This window comes from Hemiscyllium ocellatum, chromosome 18 (assembly GCF_020745735.1).
Source record: "Hemiscyllium ocellatum isolate sHemOce1 chromosome 18, sHemOce1.pat.X.cur, whole genome shotgun sequence".
In the NCBI taxonomy this organism is placed as follows: Eukaryota; Metazoa; Chordata; class Chondrichthyes; order Orectolobiformes; family Hemiscylliidae; genus Hemiscyllium; species Hemiscyllium ocellatum.
In genome coordinates this window covers 49,640,850-49,664,259 of record NC_083418.1, presented here as the reverse complement: position 1 = coordinate 49,664,259, position 23,410 = coordinate 49,640,850, and the positions used below count along the sequence as shown (strand labels likewise).

Below are 23,410 nucleotides of genomic sequence, written 5' to 3'. Positions count from 1 at the left end.
AGCAAAATGGCCCCTCATTAATTTGTTGTATATGGACAAGATGAGGGCTGGAATGGAGCATTGCAGAAATCCGATTGTCCTTAACACAGTTTAAGCTTGGAAAATGATGCAACAAAGCGAGGGCAATTTACAAAAACTTCCCCTTTTACTGCCATAATAGGAATGTTAGGATTCTGGTTAGGATTGATGGATTCTGGCTTTAGGGTTTGGGAGCCTAAAAGAGTCTCCTGTTTGGGAGATTTATTTGATGGGGAGGTCCTGATGTCTTTCCAGCAGCTGAGCCAGAAGTATGAACTGTCTAGGAGGGTCCTTTTTTGTTATTTTCAGATTAGGGACTTTATACAGAAAAAGACTACATTAATGGTTAGTCCCTGTAAGTCTGATGTGGAGAGAAGAGTACTTCAATTTGCGGGTAGTCTCTCGGTCAGCACCCTCTATCATTTATTGGGAGGTAGTATATCGAAGGACATTGAGCAGCTGTGCAGGATCTGGACTCAGGAATTGGGGGAAGAGATCTTGCCAGAGGCATGGGAGGATATTTAGGAGAATGGAAGGAAGATTTCAATTTGTAATAGGACACAGGCTATGCAACTGAACGGGGCTTATCTGGCACCAGAGTGGCTTGCGAAATTTAAGACAGGAGCATCTCTGATGTGCCCTAAATGTAAAACAGATAAATGGTACTCTTATTCATTGCTTGTGGTCATGCCTCAAGCTTCGTAGCTATTGGGGCACTATAGCGAGTGTTTTGGAAAGGATCTTGGGAACCGAGGTCAAAATAGATCCAGTCTCCTTCCTCTTGGGTCTGCCAAGTCTCCGCTCTTTGGATGCGCATGGGAAGAAACTGTTTAATCTTCTTTCATACTGTGCGAGGAAGAACACCCTGATGAGTTGGGTGTCAGAAAACCCCCCAGGACTCTCTGGGTGCCGTAACTTAGTTATGGAGCACATCCCCCTGGACTTCCTTACAAGTATGGTGCACCAGAAAACGGAACTCTTCTGTAAGACATGGTGGCCCTTTTTGAACTATATAGACGCAGACTTGTCCGCTATATTGGTCAGGGCCTTTGTGAGCCATAAGGACTGTGTCTGACAGGCCGGGGACCCCTGGGCGGACGAATCCCAAACAAATATGGGTATGCCAACTGATGCTCCTGGTGATGGGCAGCTTGGGTGCGGTTGCGCTGAATGTTGTAACTAAATTTAATTCACCTTGGTTCAATCCGATTTAATTTAGTTATTTTTGTTTAATATATTTATTGAATTGTAGTATGGGTAAGTTTTTGTTTCTTTATCCCTTTTTTAAAAATTGGTTTGTGGAGTAGTGTAGTAGTTTGTTTACAGTTATTGTTGTTATATTATAAAATTGTTATATTATTTTGTAGTAATTTTACAATTTTGTAAAAGATTCAAAATCTTTTTTTGCAGTAAAACTATTTACAAGAAAACAAGGAAGTAGAAGGATCGCAGGAGATTTGAAACTGGAGCAGGTCTGCTCGATGTCGAAGGTCTGTGATCACTGTTTCTAATGTGGACATGTGAGCATTTATAAAGGAAATTTCAGATCATTTATTAAACTTGTTAAGAAGAGATATTTAAATGTGAAATGTTAATAAATTAGACAAAGAGGATTGGGGAGCTTCAGTGAGCCAATGAAATAACAGGCTGTTGGTGCAGAGGTGTCAATCTCAGTCAGGTTATGAAGGCAGCTTATGTTCTTTATCTTAAGTGTTATTCTTTTTAGTTTCTTGCCTCAGTAATTTCTGGTCCATGTTCTTTCTGAGGAAGACAACTCCCTGCTGAGAACTGTCACCTGGCCCTGACCACTTGCTGATATGCCCTTTATGTAGGGGCTGCTTATTTATGCTGTATTGGAGCAATGATCACTGGGCAGCTACTCATGATATCAGGATGACAGTTGTCCCCCGATCCACCTTCATCTGAAAGCTGATTGTCATTCTTTCTGAGACCAAAACATTGGTCTCCAGACATTGTGTTGATAGTAAGGAGTATATGGCACCAGGTAATTCTTTGACATTCGTTCAATGGCACAACATGAACTCAGTGATTCCTGTGGCCTTACTTGTACTTTCTCTTTATCTTTATTTACGAGAAATGTGAAAAACTGCTGTAACCAGCAGTGAAATGAGAATTCATGGTACACAGGAAATTGGAAGACAGATTAGTTTTAAAGGGATGTCAATTTGCAGAGAGGGTTCCAGAAAGGTTATAAATTACAGAAACAAGGACATATAAAACTACAGAAGGACTTGAAATGAGGGAAAATAATTTTAAAATCAATACTTTCCCAATTTTGTAGCTAACATAGATCAATGAGTACAAGATTAAAAGGTGATTACACTTCAATAGACAACAGGATGCCCGAAATGTCATTTCTCATGCTCCTCGGATGCTGCCTGTTCTTCTCAAAACAGAATTCTGGAGCTTGTCTCCATGTAACATCTAAAGACAGCTAACAGTTTTTTTGCTTGAAAAACAATATGAGACCAAGATATGATTTAACAATAAAGGTAACACCACTGCCAGTACTCAACACCTTGCGCAATCCAATTCCTAAGTTGGTTATTTTGTCAAATGAATATTCAATATTGTAAAATCACTGGATATTTGGTTGGCTGTGAGACAGGATCATTGATAGTTACAAAGACATAACATTGAATACAAGGCTATCATGCATTCATAATGAACCAAAGAAAGATGCCCTGGCAAACTTTACCATCTGCAATCTGAGCTGTACACTGAAAATCTTCTTAATTGGTGCTAAATGAGAATATAATATCACAGCACACATCAGTACAGTGTAATTTAAAGCAGCCCAAGCCAGCCCAGTATCACACATCAAACCATTGGTTTCAAATTGGTTTCTAACCCCTTCATGTGGATTGCTGGAAGGGCAAAACACAAGCATGCTTTTCATTCAGGACTGTCTTTCTTTTGACTTAGATAATGTCCACAGTCTGGGCCACAAACTACAGGAGATCACAGTTCAGTGTTTTGAATACCATCTCTCCCTTGAAATATTGTCTGCCGAAGTTCTTTTGACCACCTTTAGGTGAAACATCCCATGGTTTCTTCTCAGAATCACAGAGCTGTACAGCACAGAAGCAGACCCTTAGGTCCAACTCATCCATGCTGACCATATACAGTACCATTTGCCAGCACTTGGCCCATATCCCTCTAAATCCTTCCTATTCATACATCCATCCTGATGTCTTTTAAATGTTGCAATCATACTAGCATCCACTACTTCCTCTGGCAGCTCATTTTCCATACACATACCATCCTCTGCGTAAAAAAGTTGACTGTTAGGTCTGTTTTAAATCTTTCCCCTTTCACCTAAACCTGTGCTCTCTAGTTTTGGAGGGGAAAAGACTTTGTCTATTTACTCTATCCATGCCCCTTATGATTTTATAAACTTCCACAAGGTCACCCCTCAGCCACGAATGCTCCAGAGAAAATAGCCCCACCTATTTAGTCTCTCTGTATAGCTCAAACATTTGAACAGTGGCAACATCCTCAGGAAACCTTTCTGAGCCCTTTCAAGTTTCACAACATCTTTCCGATAGCAGGGAGACTTGAGTTGCACACAGTATTCTTACAGTAGCCTGACAAATGTCATATACAACCACAACATGACCTCCCAACTCCTATACACAATGCACTGACCAATAAAGGCAGGCATACCAAACGCCTTCATCACTATCCAATCTACTTGCGACTCCACTTTAAAGAACAATGAACCTGCACTCCAAGGTTTCTTTGTTCAGCAACACTCCTTGTCTTAAACAAGAACATAAGGCTGAAAAGCTCAGAGATGTGTGGTGAAAGTTCAGTGAACTGATGGTGTGTAAGCTGCTGATTGTTACAATACCTTTTATGCTTTCAATAAAACTCTGGCAGATATGAGAAGCTGCAACACTCTGGTGCCGGTGGTACTACATTAGTAACTGCAAAGACCTGATCTTTAGAACACAAGCCCAAATAGTTAGGGTAAACAGGTCATTAGCAGGATGTGAGGTGCTGACATTATGAAATGAAAAATATAAGCTTGACACAAGATGTGATAGTCCCATTAGCTTCTATTGGACTGTTTCTCAGGCAATGTTTAAAACAAGCATTTCACAGAACCATCTGTAGTTCAAAATGTTTGAAGCATTTCCAAGTACTTAATGAGTTAAATTTTAATGTCAGTTCACTTCTGTCTTACTTCAGTCTTAAAACAGTTCACTGACCCTTGGAATGCTAAACATTTCCGTGCTGAATTGACACAGCCATTCATCCATAAAATTGTAGAGCGGAGACAGCATGTCATATCCTTCAGCTTCTACTTCTATTTGTTCTCAGAGAGCAGCGTGTAATCCACACTGGAAATTTAGATAGCCATGAAATTACATCCTTAGCTATCTTTTGATATGTTTGTCTTTCTTTTACATTTTGTACTTAAATGTCTGAAATGTCAGCAACTAATTCTGGATATTGATCCATTTTTGTGATCATATTAGCTTTCCGGTCAAGAAGGATATTTTACATATTAAGCATTAGGTCCACAGCAGACTCAAACTGTAAAATCCAAATGTTGCTGATAAGGTCACAAGTTCAGGCATAAATATTAAATCTGGTTGTAGTCTCTTGTAAAGTTAAGACCTTCAAGTTAAAGCCCTTGTAAGGAACTTAAAAGATATAAAACATATTTCAGGAGATCAATATTATTCTGAAATACACTTTCAAAGTTTATTTTGTACAAATTCTTAGAAATATTGAAGCATGTATGTACTAAAATGCAATAGATTGTTTGAAATTGATAGGCTTGCCTTATGTCATACGCTTACACTAATATTTGGTGTTGTTCCTATTTATCAGTGGTTCAAACTGCCTCTCAATTTTTTGAGAAATTTAATTATTATTTTTATTCTTTTCACTGACTGGAAATACTGGGAGGAACTTAATGAGGCTGGTGGCTGAACTCAACGACAGAGTTTATTGTACTAGGGAGAGAAAGACACTAACAGCACAATAGTCGGCTGTGATCCTTCTCTTCCCCCTGAAGCACATATCAAGATACTTTTATACATTTTATGATATAATAGGTCAGTGATGAGGTTATTGTCTCTATAACATGGTTTATTGTAAACATTGCAGAACCGTTAATAGTTCTGGTGCAGTCATTGTCAGTTCCAGCACAGCCTTTGTTAATTTCAATGCAGTCGTTGTCAGTTTCAATGTCTGCGCGGAAGTCTATTGCTATAATAATGGGCGCTAATCGTTCTTCCTGAGAAGGACTATTATGGCAGCCCTGTGTATTATCGCTCTATATAGAATCCATATCAAACTGTTAACATTTCTTTTAGAGGTATTGGCTAGACAGACACTTCATAGGGCAGTGTATGCTACTGATGTGTATTCTCTCTCCCCTACCTGCCTTAAACTAATCAACTGGGTTGTGAGTGCATTGTGCTGGCATTCTTGCGGCCCCAGGCATGTCTGTGTTTGCTCTGCTATCTCTCTCCATATTGTGGTCCAGTGGCCATCTGTTGTGTCAAGTGGCCAACTTACGGCTCAGTGGCCATCTTGTGTGTCCATGTGCCTGGTGTCACCCTGCTCCATACCATCTCCTACTTCAGTTTTATGTAGAAAGATTTGCTCAACAGCAAAGAATTAATGGTGTTAAGATTTAATAGGAAGTTGTGTGGTTGGAGGAGATTCAAACAGTAAGATGTTTTAAGACCATGCAAGGATTTAAAAAGGAAGAATAAGAATTTGAGAACATGGATCGAGTAAATAGGCTAGGTCTTTTCCCTGGGGTGGGGAAGGCTGGAACTAGAGGGCATAGGTTTAAGGTGCGAAGGGAAAGATATAAAAGAGATGTAAGGGGCAACCTTTTCACACAGAGGATGGTGCGTGTGTGGAATGGGCTACCAGAGGAAGTGGTGGAAGCTAGTACAATTGCAACATTTAAAGGCATCTGGATGGATATATAAATAGGAAGGATTTAGAGGGATATGGGCCGGGTGCTGGCAGCTGGGACTAGATTGGGTTGGGATATCTGGTCAGCATAGATGAGTTGGACCGAAGGGTCTGTTTCCGTGCTGTACATTGCTATGACTCTGACTGAACAATTTTAGGGAGTATGGTGGAGGTGGGTGAAAAGGATTCGGAACATGTTATGGTGCAGGTAACAGAGTTAGATGTCTTGGATGTTGACAAGGACTTTCAAATAATAGACATATCTGCAGATAATAAAGGCATTGATCAGAGTTTCAGTGGCAGATCAACTGAGTTACGGGTTAGTCAGAAGACGTTATTGAGATAGAAATAGAAAGTCTTCATGAAGATGTGATATGAGGTAGGATGCTCATCTCAAAATTAAATATGAGACTAAGGTTGTAAAAGACCTGAGTCAGTCTCAGACAGTTGACAGGGGAAGAGATGTGATCAGTGGCTAGGGAATGGATTTTATGGCAGGGAAGATCGACAATGGGACGAGTCTTACATGTTTTAGGCTGCGTCATGATCACAGAAAGATTTTGCTGCAAAACTTAGGAAGATTTCCCACCGCATCTTACCAAACCTACCTTAATATCTCAACAGGTCTGGCAGCATCTGGTATTGCTATCTTACCACATGCCTTTCCCAGAACAAATTGCCACGGTAGATATCTGCTCAAAGACAACCGATGAATTTACACCCTTACCCATCCCTTTCACCTGCACCATCATTCACCTGAACAATTATTGGCAATCCAGTGTTGTTCTTCACTGGTATTATCATGGCACAGTAGCCACAAAGGCACAATGCCCATGGCAGATAGCAGCAAGGCTGATACTCCCTTGCAAATGCCACCCCATTCTTTCACCCTAGTCACTGTTTAATCACCACACCACTCTCCATTGTTGCATTCTAAGTACCCTATTCTCAATGCCCACTGGAAACCCACAACCTGTCACTGTCCAGTAGAGAAGCATCACATCCAGGCAAACAATTGGGCAAATCTGAATGTGAGCACTTTCATCTGTCAAACTGAAAATTACTCTGCCCACCTAGCCATTTTCTAATAGCATTTCACATCTAGAGAATAGAAAACAAGCTGGGCTCCATCTGGTCATGACACGCAATCTGTCTGTGTGCTTGCATTAAAGGGACTTTGATACAGCAATACTGATAGCCTTTGGCTCATGTTGAAATGTCAATGTACTAACAGGCATTGACAAGGCAATGCTAGGAATGGACGGCATGAGTATGTGGGTGAGACTGAATGAGTGCTAATACAGCAAGTGAACAGCCCAGAGATGCAGCCAGCTTCAATCTATAATTTGGGTGCCTGGCCGTGGGTAGCCAGCTTTGCAGCTTTTCAATGCTTGATGCCAGTGTGCCCCTGCAATGAGAGTCAGTCGTAAGCTTCCTAAGCAGCTTACAAATGTATTGAAAGATGGTCATGTGGATTTGACACATGCTAAATGCCAATGTCCATGGCTGAGGCCTTTGGTGACAGGTGTGTAAAGAACTGAGCCGCCGTTCGGGTGGAAGTAACATGGAGGTTATTTGGAGTAAGTAGCGAGCTGCCTGGCATCTACTCTAGTGTCCATGTCAAGTTTTCTTGATGTCTAGCTTGTTTGTTGAGTTTGGTAAGACAGGAATCTGAATATTAATGAGAAAATAGTCTGAATATTAATGAGAAAAGTTGGGTCATCAACAAGGTATTTAACAATCAATTGTCCTCTTAATTGACATGTCAGCACCACTCAGTGAGAAACTTACCACATCTCTTGTGACAAGTGTAAAAGGCAACAAGGAGTGTTCCCACCATTAAGCTGGGTCTCACTGGATTTCTTGTCCGATTCTGCCACACGTCTCACTGGAACCCACATTGCTCTGGCTATGATTCTGACCAATGGCATTGCTTTTCCCAAAACCTACATTCATGTGAGGGAAATTTCTGCTCTGCATCATGAATCTGACAACAAGCCTTGGCAAAAGAATGGTGACACTGGAAAAGATTTTCCTGCAGTAAGTGTTAGGACCTGGATTACATAGCCTGAGACTTGGGGTGGAAGCAGGGTCAACCAAGATTGTCAAGGTGAATGCAATCAGTATCTGAAGAGATGATAGGTGAAATGGCCTAATTCTGAGCTGCATACAGTCTATAGTTCTGTCCAATACAAAGAATATTCAGAACACTTTAAACTTTAAATAATCCACTTTGAAACTCAGAATTGTTCCAACAACCTCTGTAGATTGGCCAGTAGCTCGCATAGACAGGATCTCCTCCCACTGAAGGACAGAGGTACAAATCTTACCTCACAGGGCTAGGTGCAGTGAGGTTTGTGCTGGTGATGGAGGAGTGGGGTACTACTGACCTAAAGGTGATGGCTGATTAGGATCAAATTTATTCTGTTGGTGGAGGGGTGAGGGTTGTTGGGCGAATGATATGTCCCTTTTCTCATTCCTGTGAAATTCTGCTCTGTAACTGTAATGTCACTGCCCAGAGATGGGACTGACCTGATCACCCTGCCATTAGAGAAAAGTAATTGATTGGCACTGTTTCCTTTATCGTTGCTCCTGACAATCAATTTATGCTCCTCGGAGTAGCTGTGGTGACTTACATCATACAATCGACCAGAGAGAGGATTGTTAACACAAAATGGGTAATATAAATTAATCAAAGTAAATTTTTCATTATGGCCAGTAACTTCTGCCAATGAAGATCCATCTGAAGCTTCTTCAATAGCAGCAGAAGGATAGCATGACTCATCTGGTGCAGTTTGAGGTCTCTTCACATCCATGAGCTCAACATGCTTTTACAGCAGAAGAATATCTTGATGTGGCTGAAATGTCACGAATGACTTGAACTCTCTATGGAAAGAAAACTGAATTCAATTATTGTAATCCAATAATTCAATTCTATCATCTAAAAAATACCACATCTTCCAGTAATTAAGTGGGGAGCTAATTCTGAGTAATTTTCCAGCCAATTATCCTCATAAAGTTAGTCTAAGCAGGAAGGCTTGCTGTCAGCACCATCTGTGTACGTTAACAAACTCCGCACTCATGGCAGTATATGTGTTCCATTGTAGGACATGAAAAAACATTCAGTAAGTAATAGAGATGTAATAACAATTTAAAAGAATGAAATTCCATAATTTAGTTTTGTTTATTTGTGCATGGGATGTGGATGTCACAGGCATGGCCAGTATCTATTGCCAATTTCTACTTGTCTTCAGCAATGGGGAGCTAACTTCCCCAAACTGCTGAAGTCAGTTTGATATAGGTATAATAGGAGTGCTGTCACACTCTCCAGAGCTCCAAAATTTACAGCTGGTTAAAGAATTGTAGTTGTGATTCCAAGTCAGGATGGTGTGAACTTAAAGGGGAACTTGTATGATGGTGTTCCCCCAAATCTGCTGTCATTGTGCTTTGAAGTAATGGAGGTTACTCAGGAATCTCAGTGAACCACCGTAGCGCATCTTTTAGATAGTACACAGTGCTGCCAATACGCACGAAAGGTGGGTGTGAATGTTTAAGATGGTGGATAAGCAAAGGTGGAAATCAAGCAGTTGCTTTGTTGTGGATGCTAGTGAATTGTCAACATAGTTGGAACTGCACTGGTTCAGGCCTGTAGGGACTATTCTATTGGAGTCATAATTCCATCTTGCAGATAGTAGAAAGGTTCTGGGGAGTTAGCATGTGAGTTATAGAATCATAGAGATGTACAGTCCAACCTATCCATGCCGACCAGATATCCCAACCCAATCTAATCCCACCTGCCAGCACCCGGCCCATATCCTTCCAAACCCTTCCTATTCATATACCCATCCAAATGCCTCTTAAATGTTGCAATTGTACCAGCCTCCACCACTTCCTCTGGCAGCTCATTTCATACCCCTACCACCCTCTGTGTGAAAAAGTTGCCCCTTAGGTCTCTTTTATCTTAAGTATTCAGCCTCTAACCTGCTCATTCAACCAAGATTCTGGATGGTGGCAGAACCACAATTAGGGAATTCAGCAATGGGAATGCCATTGAATGTCAAGGGAAAGCACTGAAATTGTCTCTATAAGGGGCAAGAAATTTTTAGAGCAATAAATATATGTAATTACTGTTTTATAAATTGTTGCATTGTTTTGGAACTTTGGGAAAAATGATCTAAACAATAGCACTTTAAAAAGGAGGAAGAGAGACGTAGGTTGTGACCACAGTGAAGTGAATCAAATGGAAAAATAAACCTGCACTGCTGTCTGATTCAGCAGTGAATTTTCCAGCTGACTGCCTCGGCTGTTTGATTTTAAGTATCTCTGACATCAGAATTGGTTCTAAGAAAAATGAACAAATAGCAAAATTCACAGCTGACCTTGGAGAAACTTGTGTGGGGGAGCTCACAGCAGGAGAGCAGTTAAATATCTAATTTTAAAGTATAGCCTTACTTTTTATTTTGTAAATTTACAATAGTGAGTAAAATGGGTTCTTTTTTGATTATATGTTTTTATTGAGATCTGTGTTTTAAACTTTAAAAAATATAAAAACATAGATACTAAGTTAGTCCGGAGCAGTGTTTTTTAGCACAGCAAAACTATGCTATTTTTTGTGTATGAAGATTGTTAAGATGAAAAAATGACCTTTAGTACCGTGATGTGCTCTTCCTGTTGCATGTGGGAGATGAGGGAGAATTTCCATGTTACTGATGATTATGTCTACAGCAAGTGTGTTTGGTTGCAAATCCTAGTGGATGATATGGAGCAGTTGAAGCGGTAATGGAGAGTTTACAGGATTTAGGAGGGGTGATGGATGGCAGTTGCAAGAAGAGAGATAAACTGAAGATACAGTCAGGAAGATGGCTTACCTCCAGGAAAGATAAGATGGGGAGACAGGTAGTGCGGAAGTCTCCTGTGGCTATCCCTATCTCAAACAAGTGTGCTGTTTGGAAAATGTAGGGGTGATGGACTCCCAGGGGAATGTAGCATGAACAGCCAGGTATCTGGTATGGAGACTGTGATTGTGATAGGGGACTCTCTAGTCAAAGGCACAGACAGGCCTGCAGCTGACTGTGAGAAATCAGATGATGTGCTACCTCGCTGGTGCCCAGATTAAGGATACATCGGAAAGGGTGCAGAATATTCTCAAAGGGGAGAGGGACTAGAAAAGGTCATTGTACACATTAGAACTAATGACATATGAAGAGATAAGGATGAAATTCTGAGGAGAGAATATAGGCAGATAGGAAGGAATTTAAAAAGGAGGTCCTTGAGGGTAGTAATATCTGGATTACTCCCGGTGTCACAAACTGGTGAGGATAGAAATATGAGGACAGAGCAAATGAATGTATGGCTGAGGAGCTGGTGCAGGGGAGAAGGTTTCACATTTTTAGATCATTGAATCTCTTCTGGGAAAGAAGTGACTGGTATAAGAAGGATGGATTGCACCTGAATTGGAAGGGGACTAATATTTACTAATGGGGAAATTTGCTAGGGCTGCTCAGGATGATTTAAACTAGCATGGAGGGGTGGGGGTAGAACCCAGGGAGATAATCAGGAAAGGGATCAGTCTGAGACTAGTGCAGTTGGGAAAAGGAGCAAGTTAAACAGTCAGGGCAGGCAGGAACAAAGCAGAGACTCAGATTGGACTGATCAATTAAACTGCATTTATTTCAATGCCAGAGGCCTAACAGGCAAGGCAGATGAACTGAAGGCATGATTGGGAATTTGGAAGTGGTTCACTAGGTTGATTCTGGAGTTGAAAAGGTTGGCTTATGATGAAAGATAGAGGAGACTGAGACTATATTCATTGGGAAATCTGGAGGGCAAAAAAGGGAGATTTGGCAAATGGGGTTAAGAGAATCCAAAGAGATTCTATAATACATAAAGGACAAAAAGGTAATTAAGGAAGGAATACTGCCTGTTAAAGATTAGCCAATGTGTGGAACCTCAGGACATGCGGGAGATATTAAATGAGTATTTTGTATTGGTGTTTACTGTGGAAAAGGATATGGAAGACATAGAACATGGGGAAATAAATAATGACATCTTCAAAAATGTCTATAACATAGAGGAAGAGGTGCTGGACATCTTAAAAATCATAAAGGTGGATAAATCCTTGGGACCTGATCAGGTGTATCCTAAAGCTCTGTGGGAAGCAAAGGAAGATATTATTGAGCCCCTTGCTGAGATATTTTTATCATCGATAGTCACAGGTGAGGTGCTAACAGACTGGAGATTGGCTAATGTGGTGCCACTATCTGAGAAAGGTGGTAAGGAAAAGCTAGGGAACTATAGACCGGTGAGCCTGACATTGATGGTGGGCAAGTTGTTGGAGGGAATCCTGAGGGAAAGGATGTACATATATTTGGAAAGTCAAGAACTGATTAGGAATAGTCAAGATGGCTTTTTTTTTAATGGAATACCCACTGCATGGAAACAAGCCCACACAACCCTCTGATGAGTTTCCCATTCAGACCCATCCTCATCGCCTATTCTTGTAACCCTGCATTTCCCAAGGTTAACACACCTAACCTACACATCCCTAAACAACACGGGTAATTTAGCATGGCCAATCCACCTAGCTTGCACACCTTTAGATTGTGAGAGGAAACCAGAGCAACCTGGGGGAAACCCACGCAGACACAGGGAGAATGAGCAAACTCTACACAGAGAGTCACCTGAGGCTGAAATCAAACCTGGGTCCCTGGTATTGTGAGGCAGCAGTGCTAACCACTGAGCTGCCATGCCTGCAAAATTATGTCTCACTAATTTGATTGAGTTTTTTGAAGAAGCAACAAAGAGGATTTATGCAAGCAGAGAGGTGGATGTGATCTATGTGGACTTCAGTAAGGCATTCAACAAGGTTCCTCATGGTAGACTGGTTCACAAGGCTAGATTTCATGGAATATAGGGTGAAAAGCCATTTGGATACAGAACTGGCTTGAAGGGAGAAGACACAGGGTGGTGGTGGAGGATTGCTTTGCAAACCGAAGGTCTGAGACCAATGATGTGCCACAACGGTTAGTGCTGGATCCATTACTTTTCGTCATTTATATAAATAATTTGGATGTGAACATAGGAGGTATAGTTAGTAAGTTTGCAGATGACACCCAAAGTTGGAGGTGTAGTGGACAGCGAAGAAGGTAACCTCAGAGTACCATGGGATCGTGATCAAATGGGCCATTGGGCCAAGGAGTGGCAGATGGAGTTTAATTTTGGTAAATGTGAGGAGCTGCATTTTGGAAAAGCAAATCAGGGCAGGGCTTACACACATAACAGTAAGGCCTGAGTGAATATTGTTGAACAAAAAGACCATGGAGTCACAGGTTCATAGTTCCTTGAAATTGGAGTCACAGGTAGATAGGACAGTGAAGAAGGCATTTGGAATGCTTGCCTTTATTGGTCAACGCATTGAGTATAGGAGTTAGAAGGTCATGTTGCAGCAGAACAGGACATTGGTTAGGCCATCTTTGGAATACTGCACGCAATTCTGGTCTCCAGAAACACATTTTCAGCTCTGATCTCCAGAATTATAGGAAGGATGTTGTGAAACTTGAAAGGGTTCAGAAAAGATTTACAAAGTTGTTGCCAGGGCTGGAGGGTTTGACCTATAGGGAGAGGCTGAATAGGCTGGGGTTATTTTCTCTGGAAAATTGGAGGCTGAGAGGTGACCATTTGGAGATTTATAAAATCATGAGGGTCATGGTTCGGGGAAGTAGACAATGTCTTTTTCCTGGGATGGGGGAGTCCAAAAAGTAGAGGGTGTAGATTTAAGGTGAGAGGGGAAAGATTTAAAAGGGACCTAAGGCTCAACGTTTTCACACAGAGGGTGGTGAGTGTATGGAATGAGCTGCCAAAGGAAGTGGTAGAGGCTGATACAATTACAACATTTAGAAGACATTTGGATGGGTATTTGGGTATAGGACGGGTTTAGAGGGTATGGGCCAAATGCTGGCAAAAGGGACCAGAATAATTCAGGAAATCTGGTCAGCATGGATGAGTTGGACCAAGGGATCTGTTTCCATGCTGTACAGGTCTATAACTCTATGAGTCTAGGTGTGTTGGGCAAGTAATCTGGGGGAGACTTGGAATGAGCTGTTGGAAATGCAAAGGGAAAATGTCATTGAATTTCAATTTGCATTCATCACAGATATTCTTGGAAAAATGAAGGTCTTAAATACCATACTGAAGTAGATCTGGGATGTTTTCCATATAGATTTAAAACAATTTGAATCTAAATTATCTACCCCAGCCTCCCCTTCCTTTAAAGTTTAAAACAGAGTCATGTTACTGTACTCCTTTCCTGTATCTCCAAATTATATTGTACAAATTTTTTTTAATTGTCCTGAGATTATTACCTTCTGGATTAATTCCACCGTCAGCTTCCTGGTTATGTTCATCTTGCAACTGATCTTGGGTGCTGCAATCAGTGACCTGCATTGTCCTGTCCTCATGGCTGTCTTTGTCTGTGCGGATTTCCTGTGTTTCTGCATTCATGCAAAGTAAATAACAGTGTCAACAACGTAAACCTCAGACTGGAGAGGTACTGTTGGCTAATGCCCAAAGATACTACATGCACTACTGGCTAAAATACAACTTGTGAAACAGTTGTGAAACACTGCTAAAATACATATCTAGGCTTTTGTCACTTGTAGGGTTGAGGGTTGGTTTTAATGGAGCCAAAGACAACAAATCTCGAGGTGTGGGTATGGCTGAGCAGTTCAGCACGTTCAGAAATGTCATGATGAATAGATGGTCAAAAGCTAAGCAGTGGGAATTTGATAACATCACTGCAAGTGATTTGAGATAGACACAGTAAGGTTGAAGGAGGGATTGAGAGTTGAGAATGGTACAAGGTAATGATCAGAGATGGCATTATTTACAGCTGAGAAGATGGGAGTAGCAACAGTAAGGGTGGATGTGTGTTAGAGTAGTTTATATGAAGGCGAGAATGTGAGTATAGATTGGCAGTGAACTCAGAAAAGGGACAGACCATAATAAATTGAAATAATTGTTCAAATCACCAAAGATGAGAAGTTGCTCCAGGGAGGAACTGAGAGAAGAAAACAATCAACATGTCCTTGAGAAATATGGTATGTTCGAAAATTGGAAACCATAGAAAGGGGATTTTAAATTAGAATTGAGAGGGGTGGAAAAAGATCCTTATAAGTGGTGAACCTGCCAGAGTTAGCAACGAAAGGACTACACTGCCATCAGATGGCGGTGGAGAACACAAACAATTTGAGAAGCTTCATTAACAGGAAGTTGTCATCCTCAATTGGGTTTCCAACAAAAACATGATGTCAATAATATCATTCACAAAGTACTTATGGATGTAAGGCCATTTAGAGGGACATTTGGAGTCAAGCATTTGTAGCCAATTTGCTGATAGGGTCTAAAGTGTCAGTGCTGGGAGTGGGTGGGGAATTAGATAGGCAGGCTAAACCCCATTCGGTAGAGATGTGTGTGGGGGAGCTCACAGGGAAGCAGCTAACTGGCTCTTTAAAGTGTAACCTTACTGTTTGTTTATGTAAACCTACATTAATGAGTAGAATGAGTTCTGTTTTGATTTTGTTATTATTGAAATCCTTCACTTGATTAAACTTTTAAGTTAATGAAAATAGGTACTAAGTTATCCTGAAGCAATGTTTTTTAGTGCAGTGTTTTTTAGTGCAGTATTTTTCTGGGTCTGAAGATTGTTGAGCTGCACAGATGGCCTTCAGTGGAGTGATGTGCTTTTCCTGTCAGATGTGGGAGATTAGCAAGAGTTTCCATGTTACTGATGAGTGTGTCTGCAGTAAGTGTGTATGGTCGCAAGTCCTATTGCATTGCATGGATTGGTTGGAGCGGCAGTTAGACGCAGTGAGGAATTTGTTGGAGTTGGGGGATGAAATGTATGGCCATTGGAGGAAATAAGTAAAACTGATGATACAGGCAGGTAGATGGGTTGCCTCCTGGAAAGGTAGGAGAGGAAGGCAGGTAGTGTAGGAGAGTCCAGTTTATGTTCGGGTGAAAGGCAAGAGCAGTAGATGTTGGGAATGCTGGATGATGAGAGAAATTGAGGTTTTGGTCAAGAATAGGAAGGAAGCATGTATCAGGCATAGACAGCAGTGATCAAGTTAATTCCTCAAATATTATAAATGCAGTAGAGAAAACTTCTGAGAGGAAATCTGGAGGGGAAAGAGGGGATATGAGACAGCTTTGGCAAATTGAGTTAAGGAGAATTGAAAGGGATTCTCCAAAAATGAAGGACAAAAAAGTAATGAGGGAGAGAATAGGGCCTCCAAGAGATCAGCAACGCCAGCTATGTCTGGAACTGCATGAAACGAGGGAGATACTAAATGAGTCTTTTATTGTGGAGAAGGATATGGAAAATAGAGAACCTGGGGCTATAAATATTGAAAAAGTTTGAAAAATATCCATATTACAGAGGAGGTGGTGCTAGATGTCTTAAAACGCACAAAGGTGGATAAATCCTCAAGGCCTCATCAAGTGTACGCAAGACTTCTGTGCGCAGATATGGAAGTGATTGCAGAGTCCCTTGCTGAGATATTTGTATCATCAATAGTCACCGGTGAGGTGACGGAAGATAGGAGGTTGTCAAACCTGCTGCCAGTATTTAAGAAAGGTGGTCAGGAAAAGCGAGAGAACTATTGATGGTGAGCCTGCTATTGGTGATGGGCAAGTTGTTGGAGGGAAACCTGAGGGACAGAATTTACATGAATTTGGAAAGTCAAAGTCTGATTAGGGATAGTCAACATGGCTTTGTGTGTGGGAAATCATGTCTCCCTAACTTGCTGCAGTTTTCTGAAGAAGTAACAAAGAGGATTGATGAGGGTGGTGCACATGATCTGTATGGATTTCAGTAATACGTTAGACAAGGTTCCTCATGGTAGAATGGTTAGCAAGAATAGATAACGTGGAATATGGTGAGAACTAGCCATTTGGAAACAGAACTGGCTTGAAGATTGAAGACAGAGAGGGGTGGTGGAAGGTTGCTTTTCAGACTGGAGGCCTGTGACCAGTGGTGTGCACAAGGATTGATGCTGGGTCCAGTGCTTTTTGGCATTTTTGTAAAATTATTTGCATGTGAACATAGGAGTTATGGTTAGTAAGTTTGCAGATGACACCAAAATTGGAGGTGTAGTGGACAGAGGAGAAGGTTACCTCATAATACAACAGGCCATCAATAAAATGGGCTGATGGGGTGAGGAGTGTCAGATGGAGTTTAATTTAGACAAATGCGCGGTGCTGCATTTTGGAAAGGCAAATCAGGGCAGGACCAACGCACTTAATGGTCAGGTCCTGAGGAGCGTTGCTGAACAAACAGACCTTGGAGTCACAGATTCATAGTTCCCTGAAAGTAGAATCCCACAAGACAGGACAGTGAAGAAGGCAATTGGTATGCTTGCCTTCATAGTCAGTGCAGAGTTTAGGAGTTGGGAGGTGATGTTGTGGCTGTATTGTTGTGATCACTTTTGGAATACTGCATTCAATTCTGATCTACCTGTTGTGGGAAGGATTTTGTGAAACTTGAAAGGGTTCAGAAAAGATTTACAAGGATGTTGTTGGGGTCAGCAACTTTTCAGCAATAGGGAAAGGCTAAATAGGCTGGGGCTACTTTCCATGGAGTGTCAGAGGCCGAAGGGTGACCTTCTAAAGGTTTGTAAAGTCATGAGGGGCATAGATAGAGTGCATATCCAAGATCTTTTTCCTGTGCTGGTGGAATCCAAAACTAGAGGGCATCAGTTTAAGGTGAGAGGGGAAAGGTTTAAAAGGGATCTAAGAGTCAACTTGTTCACGCAGAGATTGGTGCATGTATGGAATGAGCCTCCAGAGGAGGTGGTGGAGGCAGGTACAATTACAACATTTAAAAGGCATCTGAATAGGTATATGAATAGGAAGGATTAGGAAGGACATGGGTGAAATACTGGCAGATGGGACTAGAATAATTCAGGATATCTGGTCGGCATGGATGAGTTGGACCAAATGGTCTGTATCCATGCTGTACAGCTCCATAACTCTATGAGTCTAGGTGTGCTGGGCAAGAAATTTGGAAGAGTCTTGGATTGAGCAGTTGGAAATGCAAAAGGAAAATGCCATTGAATTTCAAGTTGCATTCATCACATATATTCTTGGAATGAGGAAAATCTGGAAAATCTTAAATATTGTCAATTTGAGAGCGTTTTACTTTATGAATTTAAAATAATTCGGACACAAAGCATCTCTACCAGACTGTCTACTATTTTTGCATTAAAGTTTTAAACAGAGTGATGTTACTGTATCCTTTCCTGTATCTCCAAATTGTACTGTGCAATTTTTTTAATCGTCCTGAGATTATTACCTTCTTGATTAATTCCACCTTCAGCTTCCTGGTTATGTTCATCTTGCAACTGATCTTGGGTGAGGTGATCAGTGACCTGCATTGTCCTGTCCTCATGGCTGTCTTTGCCTGTGCGGATTTCCTGTATTTCTACATTCATGCAACGTAGGTAACAGTGTCAACTGTGTAAACACTGGTGTCAGGAAATTACACACATGAAACTCAGTTAAGGATATACAAGATAGGATTTGCAGCATTTACATAGAAGGAAACCTTGGGGATATATTGGGGTGAAGTATTCCTTTGTCTATCTGTTCCTCTTTTTGCACCTTGTTTTTCCCCCAAGAGAGACTCTGTTTCACTGCTCCAGCTGATGTCCCTCACTGTCATGACCTGCTGATGGAGCATGTCCCAACAACCTGCTGAGCTCTCTTGCTCAGTGCTCTCCAACACCATCATGACCTGAAGCTGGAGGGTCCATCACTCACAAGTTTGGTAAATGAAGCAGTTAAGAAGGATTTTAAGAGTTAGGTAGAGGCAGAGAGAAATATGTCAAAAATATTCGACCTTAGAATCTAGGCAACTGAAGGTACAACCATCAGTGGTAGAACAATTTCCTAGGTTTTTGCAAGATTCCAAGATGGATAGAAGGTGGAGCTCTAAAACGGACAGAGAGAGCTTACAATAAAGGGTGCATTGTCACAATGGGAGGAAGTGGAAACAGGTTTGAAAATTACCAGGCCTGCAGCCAAAAGTAAGCAATGGGGTAATGGGCAACAGACATTGGTATGAGTTATGGACTGGTGCAGATTTTATATGAGCTTACATTTCAAGAGGGTGGAAGATGGGAAGCTGGATGAAAGTACAAGAGAATAGTCAACCCCTACGAGTGACAAAAGCATGGATGAGTGTTTTAGCAGCAAGCAAATTGACATAGAGAAAGATTTGGACAATGTTTCAGATATAGAGGTTGGTAGCCTTGGTGATGAAGTGCATGTTTGGAAAGCTTATCTTGATGTCGGCTTGAGACAGTTATCAGAGAGAGGATTGGAGGTGATGTCTAGGGAATCAAACCTTCTCAATATTTAGTTGGGGCAAATTTCTGCTCCTCTAGTACTGACCAATCAATGTGACAAAGCGGTAAAAGTAGTTCTTGCATGAAGTTGCTGTAGACAAAAACAACTGGAGGAGGATAATGATAGATCCTTGGGAAACTCCAGAGATAACAGTATAGGAGCATGAAGAAGTAGGTGACTCCCTGGCTACAAATGGACAGACATAAATGAAACCAAGTGACCTCAGTCCCACACAGTTGTGTGAGCGAGCACAGGGAGATAGTGTGTCCAATCCTGACAAAGGCAGCCAGCAAATCAGGGAAGAGAGATTGTTTACCCTTGTCACAATCACACTGGAAATCCTTGTGACTCAACCTCCGTGCCAAAGATAACTATGAAAGTCTTGCACATGTTTCTGGAGGTGAAAATGAAGAAGGGGGTGATGGTTTAAACAGACATTTTGCAGTGACAGGAACCCACAGGTTATCTTTGAATTTTAGGATGTACCTAAAATGCAGTCTACACAGTGCAAGAGAAAGCAGGATCACCTAGTGCTCTGTATGGTCCAACCACACCAGGTAGTGAATTGTTAAACCAAGTGTCCATCAGGCCTACGAATTAAAGAAACTGAGGTAAGAGGCATGTTACAGATGGGGCATAGTTGGTTTCAATCCAGCCAAAGACATCTCACCTCGAGCTGTGGGTATGGCTGAGAAGATCTGCACGTTCAGAAATGTCATGATGAATAGATGGTCAAAAGCTAAGCAGTGGGAATTTGATAACATCACTGCAAGTGACTTGAGATAGACACAGTAAGGTTGAAAGAGGGCTTATGAGTTGAGAATGATACAAGGAAATGATCAGTGATGGCATTATTTACAGCTGAGAAGATGGGAGTAGCGACAGTAAGGGTGGATGTGTGTTAGAGTAGTTTATATGAAGGCGAAAGTGTGAGTGTAGATTGGCAGTGAACTCAGAAAAGGGAGAGACCATAATAAATTGAAATAATAGTTCAAATCACCAAAGATGAGAAGTTGCTCCAGGGAGAAATTGAGGGAAGAAAATAATCATGATGTCCTTGAGAAATATGGTATGTTCGAAAATTGGAAACCATAGAAAGGGGATTTTAAATAAGAATTGAGTGGGGTGGAAAACGATATTTACAAGTGGTGAACCTGCCAGAGTTAGATACGACAAGGACTACATTGCCACCAGATGGCAGTGGAGAACATCGACAGTTTGAGAGGCTTCATTAACGGGAAGCTGTCATCCTCAGTCGGGATTCCATCAAAACCATGATGTCAATAATATCATTCACAAAGTGCTTATGGAGCTCAGGCCATTTGGAATCAAGCAGTTGTAGCTAATCTGCTTAAAAGGATCTAAAGTGTCAGTGCTGGGAGTGGGTGGGGAATTAGATTGGAAAGCTAAACCCCATTTGGTATAGACCTATGTGGGGGAGCTCACAGCAGGGAAGCAGCTAAGTGGCTCTTGAAAGTGTAACCTTACTGTTTGTTTATGTAAATCTACATTACTGAGTAGAGTGAGTTCTGTTTTGATTTTATGTTATTAAAGTTTTAAAATAATGAAAATAGGTAAGAGGTTATCCTGGAGCAGTGTTTTTTTAGAGCAGTATGACTCAGCTATTTTTCTGGGTCTGAGGATTGTTGAGGTGCACAAATGGCCTTCAGTGGAGTGATGTGCCCTTCCTGTTGGATGTGGGAGATTAGGGAGAGGTTCCATGTTACTGATGAGTATGTCTGCAGTTAGTGTGCATGGTCGCAAGTCCTATTTCATTGCATGGATTGGTTGGTGCGGCAGTTTGAGGCAGTAAGGAATTTATCGGAGCTGGAGGTTGAAATGATGACCACTGGAGGATGAGAGAAAAACCGAAGATACAGTCAGGTGGATGGGTTTCCTCCAAGCAAGGTAGGAGAGGAAGATAGGTAGTGTAGGAGAGTCCTGTTCCTGTTCGGGTGAAAGGCAAGACCAGTAGGGGTAGGGAATATTGGATGATGAGAGAAATTGAGGTCTTGGTCAAGAATAAGAAGGAAGCATGTGTCAAGCATAGTCAGCAGAGATCTACTAAACCTCTTAAAGATTATAAAGGCAGGAGAGAAAACTTATGAGAGGAAATGCGGAGGGGAAAGCGGGGACATGAGACAGCTTTGGCAAATCGGGTTAAGGAGAATCCAAAGGGATTCCATAAAATATGAAAGAGTAACTAGGGAGACAACATGGCCCCTGAAAAATCAGCAAGGCCAGCTATGTCTGGAACTGCAAGAGATGAGGGAGATACTAAATGAGTCTTTTACTGTGGAGAAGGATATGAAAGAGAAAATGGGGCTATAAATATTGAAAATTCTTGAAAAATGTCCATAATACAGAGGAGGTGGTGCTAGACATCTTAAAACGCACAAAGGTGAATAAATCCCCAAACCTGGTCAGGTGTACCCGAGAATTCTGTGGGAAGCTATGTAAGTGATTGCAGGGTCCCTTGCTGAGATATTTGTATCATCGATAGTCACAAGTGAGGTGACGGAAGACAGGAGGTTGGCAAACCTGGTGCCACTATTTAAGAAAGGTGGTCAGGAGAAGCCATGGAGCTATTGGCATTGAGCCTGACATTGGTGGTGGGCAAGGTGTTGGAGGGAAACCTGAGGGACAGGATTTACATGTATTTGGAAAGGCAAAGATTGATTAGGGATAGTCAACATGGCTTTGTGCATGGAAAATCATATCTCCCTAATTTGATGCAATTTTCTGAAGAAGTAACAAAGAGGATTGATGACAGTGGTGCACGTGATCTATATGGATTTCAATTAGGTGATGGACAAGGTTCATCATGGTAGAATGATTAGCAGAATTAGATGACATGGAATACAGGGAGAACTAGCCATTTGGATACAGAACTGGCTTGACAACTGAAGATAGAAAGTGGTGGTGGAGGGTTGCGTTTCAGACTGTAGGCATGTGATCAGCGGTGTACCACAAGAGTTAATGCTGGGTCCGCTACTTTTCGTTATTTTTAAAATTATTTGCATCTGAACACAGGGAGTATGGTTAGTAAGTTTGCAGATGACACCAAAATTGAAGGTGTAGTGGACAGCGAAGAAGGTTACGTCATAGTACAATAGAACATTGATCAGATAGGCCAATGGGCCAAGGAGTGGCAGATGGAATGTAATTCAGACAAATGCGCAATGCTACATTTTGATAAGGCAAATCAGGGCAGGACCTCTACACTTAATGGCAAGGTCCTGAGGAGCATTGCTGAACAAACAGACCTTGGAATCACAGATTCATAGTTCCCTGAAAGTGGAATCATACAAGACAGGATAGTGAAGAAGGCATTTGGTATGCTTGCCTTTATGGTCAGTACATAGTACAGGAGTTGGGAGGTCATGCTTTAGCTGTATTTTTGAGATCACCTTTGGGATATTGCATTCAAATCTGATCTACCTCTTGTATGGGAAGTATTTTGTGAAACTTGTAAGGGTTAAGAAAAGATTTATAAGGATGTTGTTGGGGTTGGAGGCTTTTTAGCAAAAGGGAAAGGGTGTAGAGGCTGGGGCTATTTTCCCTGGAGTGTCGGAGGGTGAGAGGTAACCTTCTAAAGGTTTATAAACTCATGAGTGGCATGGATAGAGTGCAAAGCCAAGATCTTTTTTCCTGGGTTGGAGGGATCCTAAACTTGAGGGCATCAGATTAAGGTGAAATGATTTAAAAAGGACCTAAGAGTCAACTTGTTCACGCAGAGAGTGGTAAGTGTATGGAATGAGCTGGTAGAGGAGGTGGTGGAAGCTGGTACAATTACAACCATTTAAAAGGCATCTGGACGGGTATACGAATAGGAAGGGTTAGGAGGGACATGGGCCAAGTGCTGGCAAATGGGATGAGAATAATTCAGGAAATCTGGTGAGGATGGGTGAATTGGACCAAACAAACTGTTTCCATGCTACACAGCTCCGTAACTCTATGAGTGTCGGTGTGCTAGGCAAGTAATTTGGGGGAGACTTGGAATGAACTGTTGGAAATGCAAACA

The 23,410-nt window shown here is 41.5% G+C and overlaps 1 protein-coding gene across 6 annotated transcripts in view; it reads right to left on the bottom strand.

The window, feature by feature from the left end:
- Positions 1–4,793: 4,793 nt before the first annotated feature.
- Positions 4,794–23,410, bottom strand: part of LOC132824447 (midasin-like) — a 103,538-nt gene continuing 84,921 nt past the window's right edge. For 5 of the 6 annotated variants that reach the window (XM_060838958.1, XM_060838960.1, XM_060838961.1 and 2 more), the window contains 3 exons: positions 18,332–18,460; positions 14,346–14,474; positions 4,794–8,871 (listed from right to left, as the gene is read on the bottom strand). In XM_060838958.1, the coding sequence (XP_060694941.1) occupies positions 8,852–8,871; positions 14,346–14,474; positions 18,332–18,460 (278 nt within the window). In that variant the 3' untranslated portion in view covers positions 4,794–8,851. The remainder of the gene's footprint in view (positions 8,872–14,345; positions 14,475–18,331; positions 18,461–23,410) is intronic. The other variant, XM_060838963.1, reaches the window with a different exon arrangement.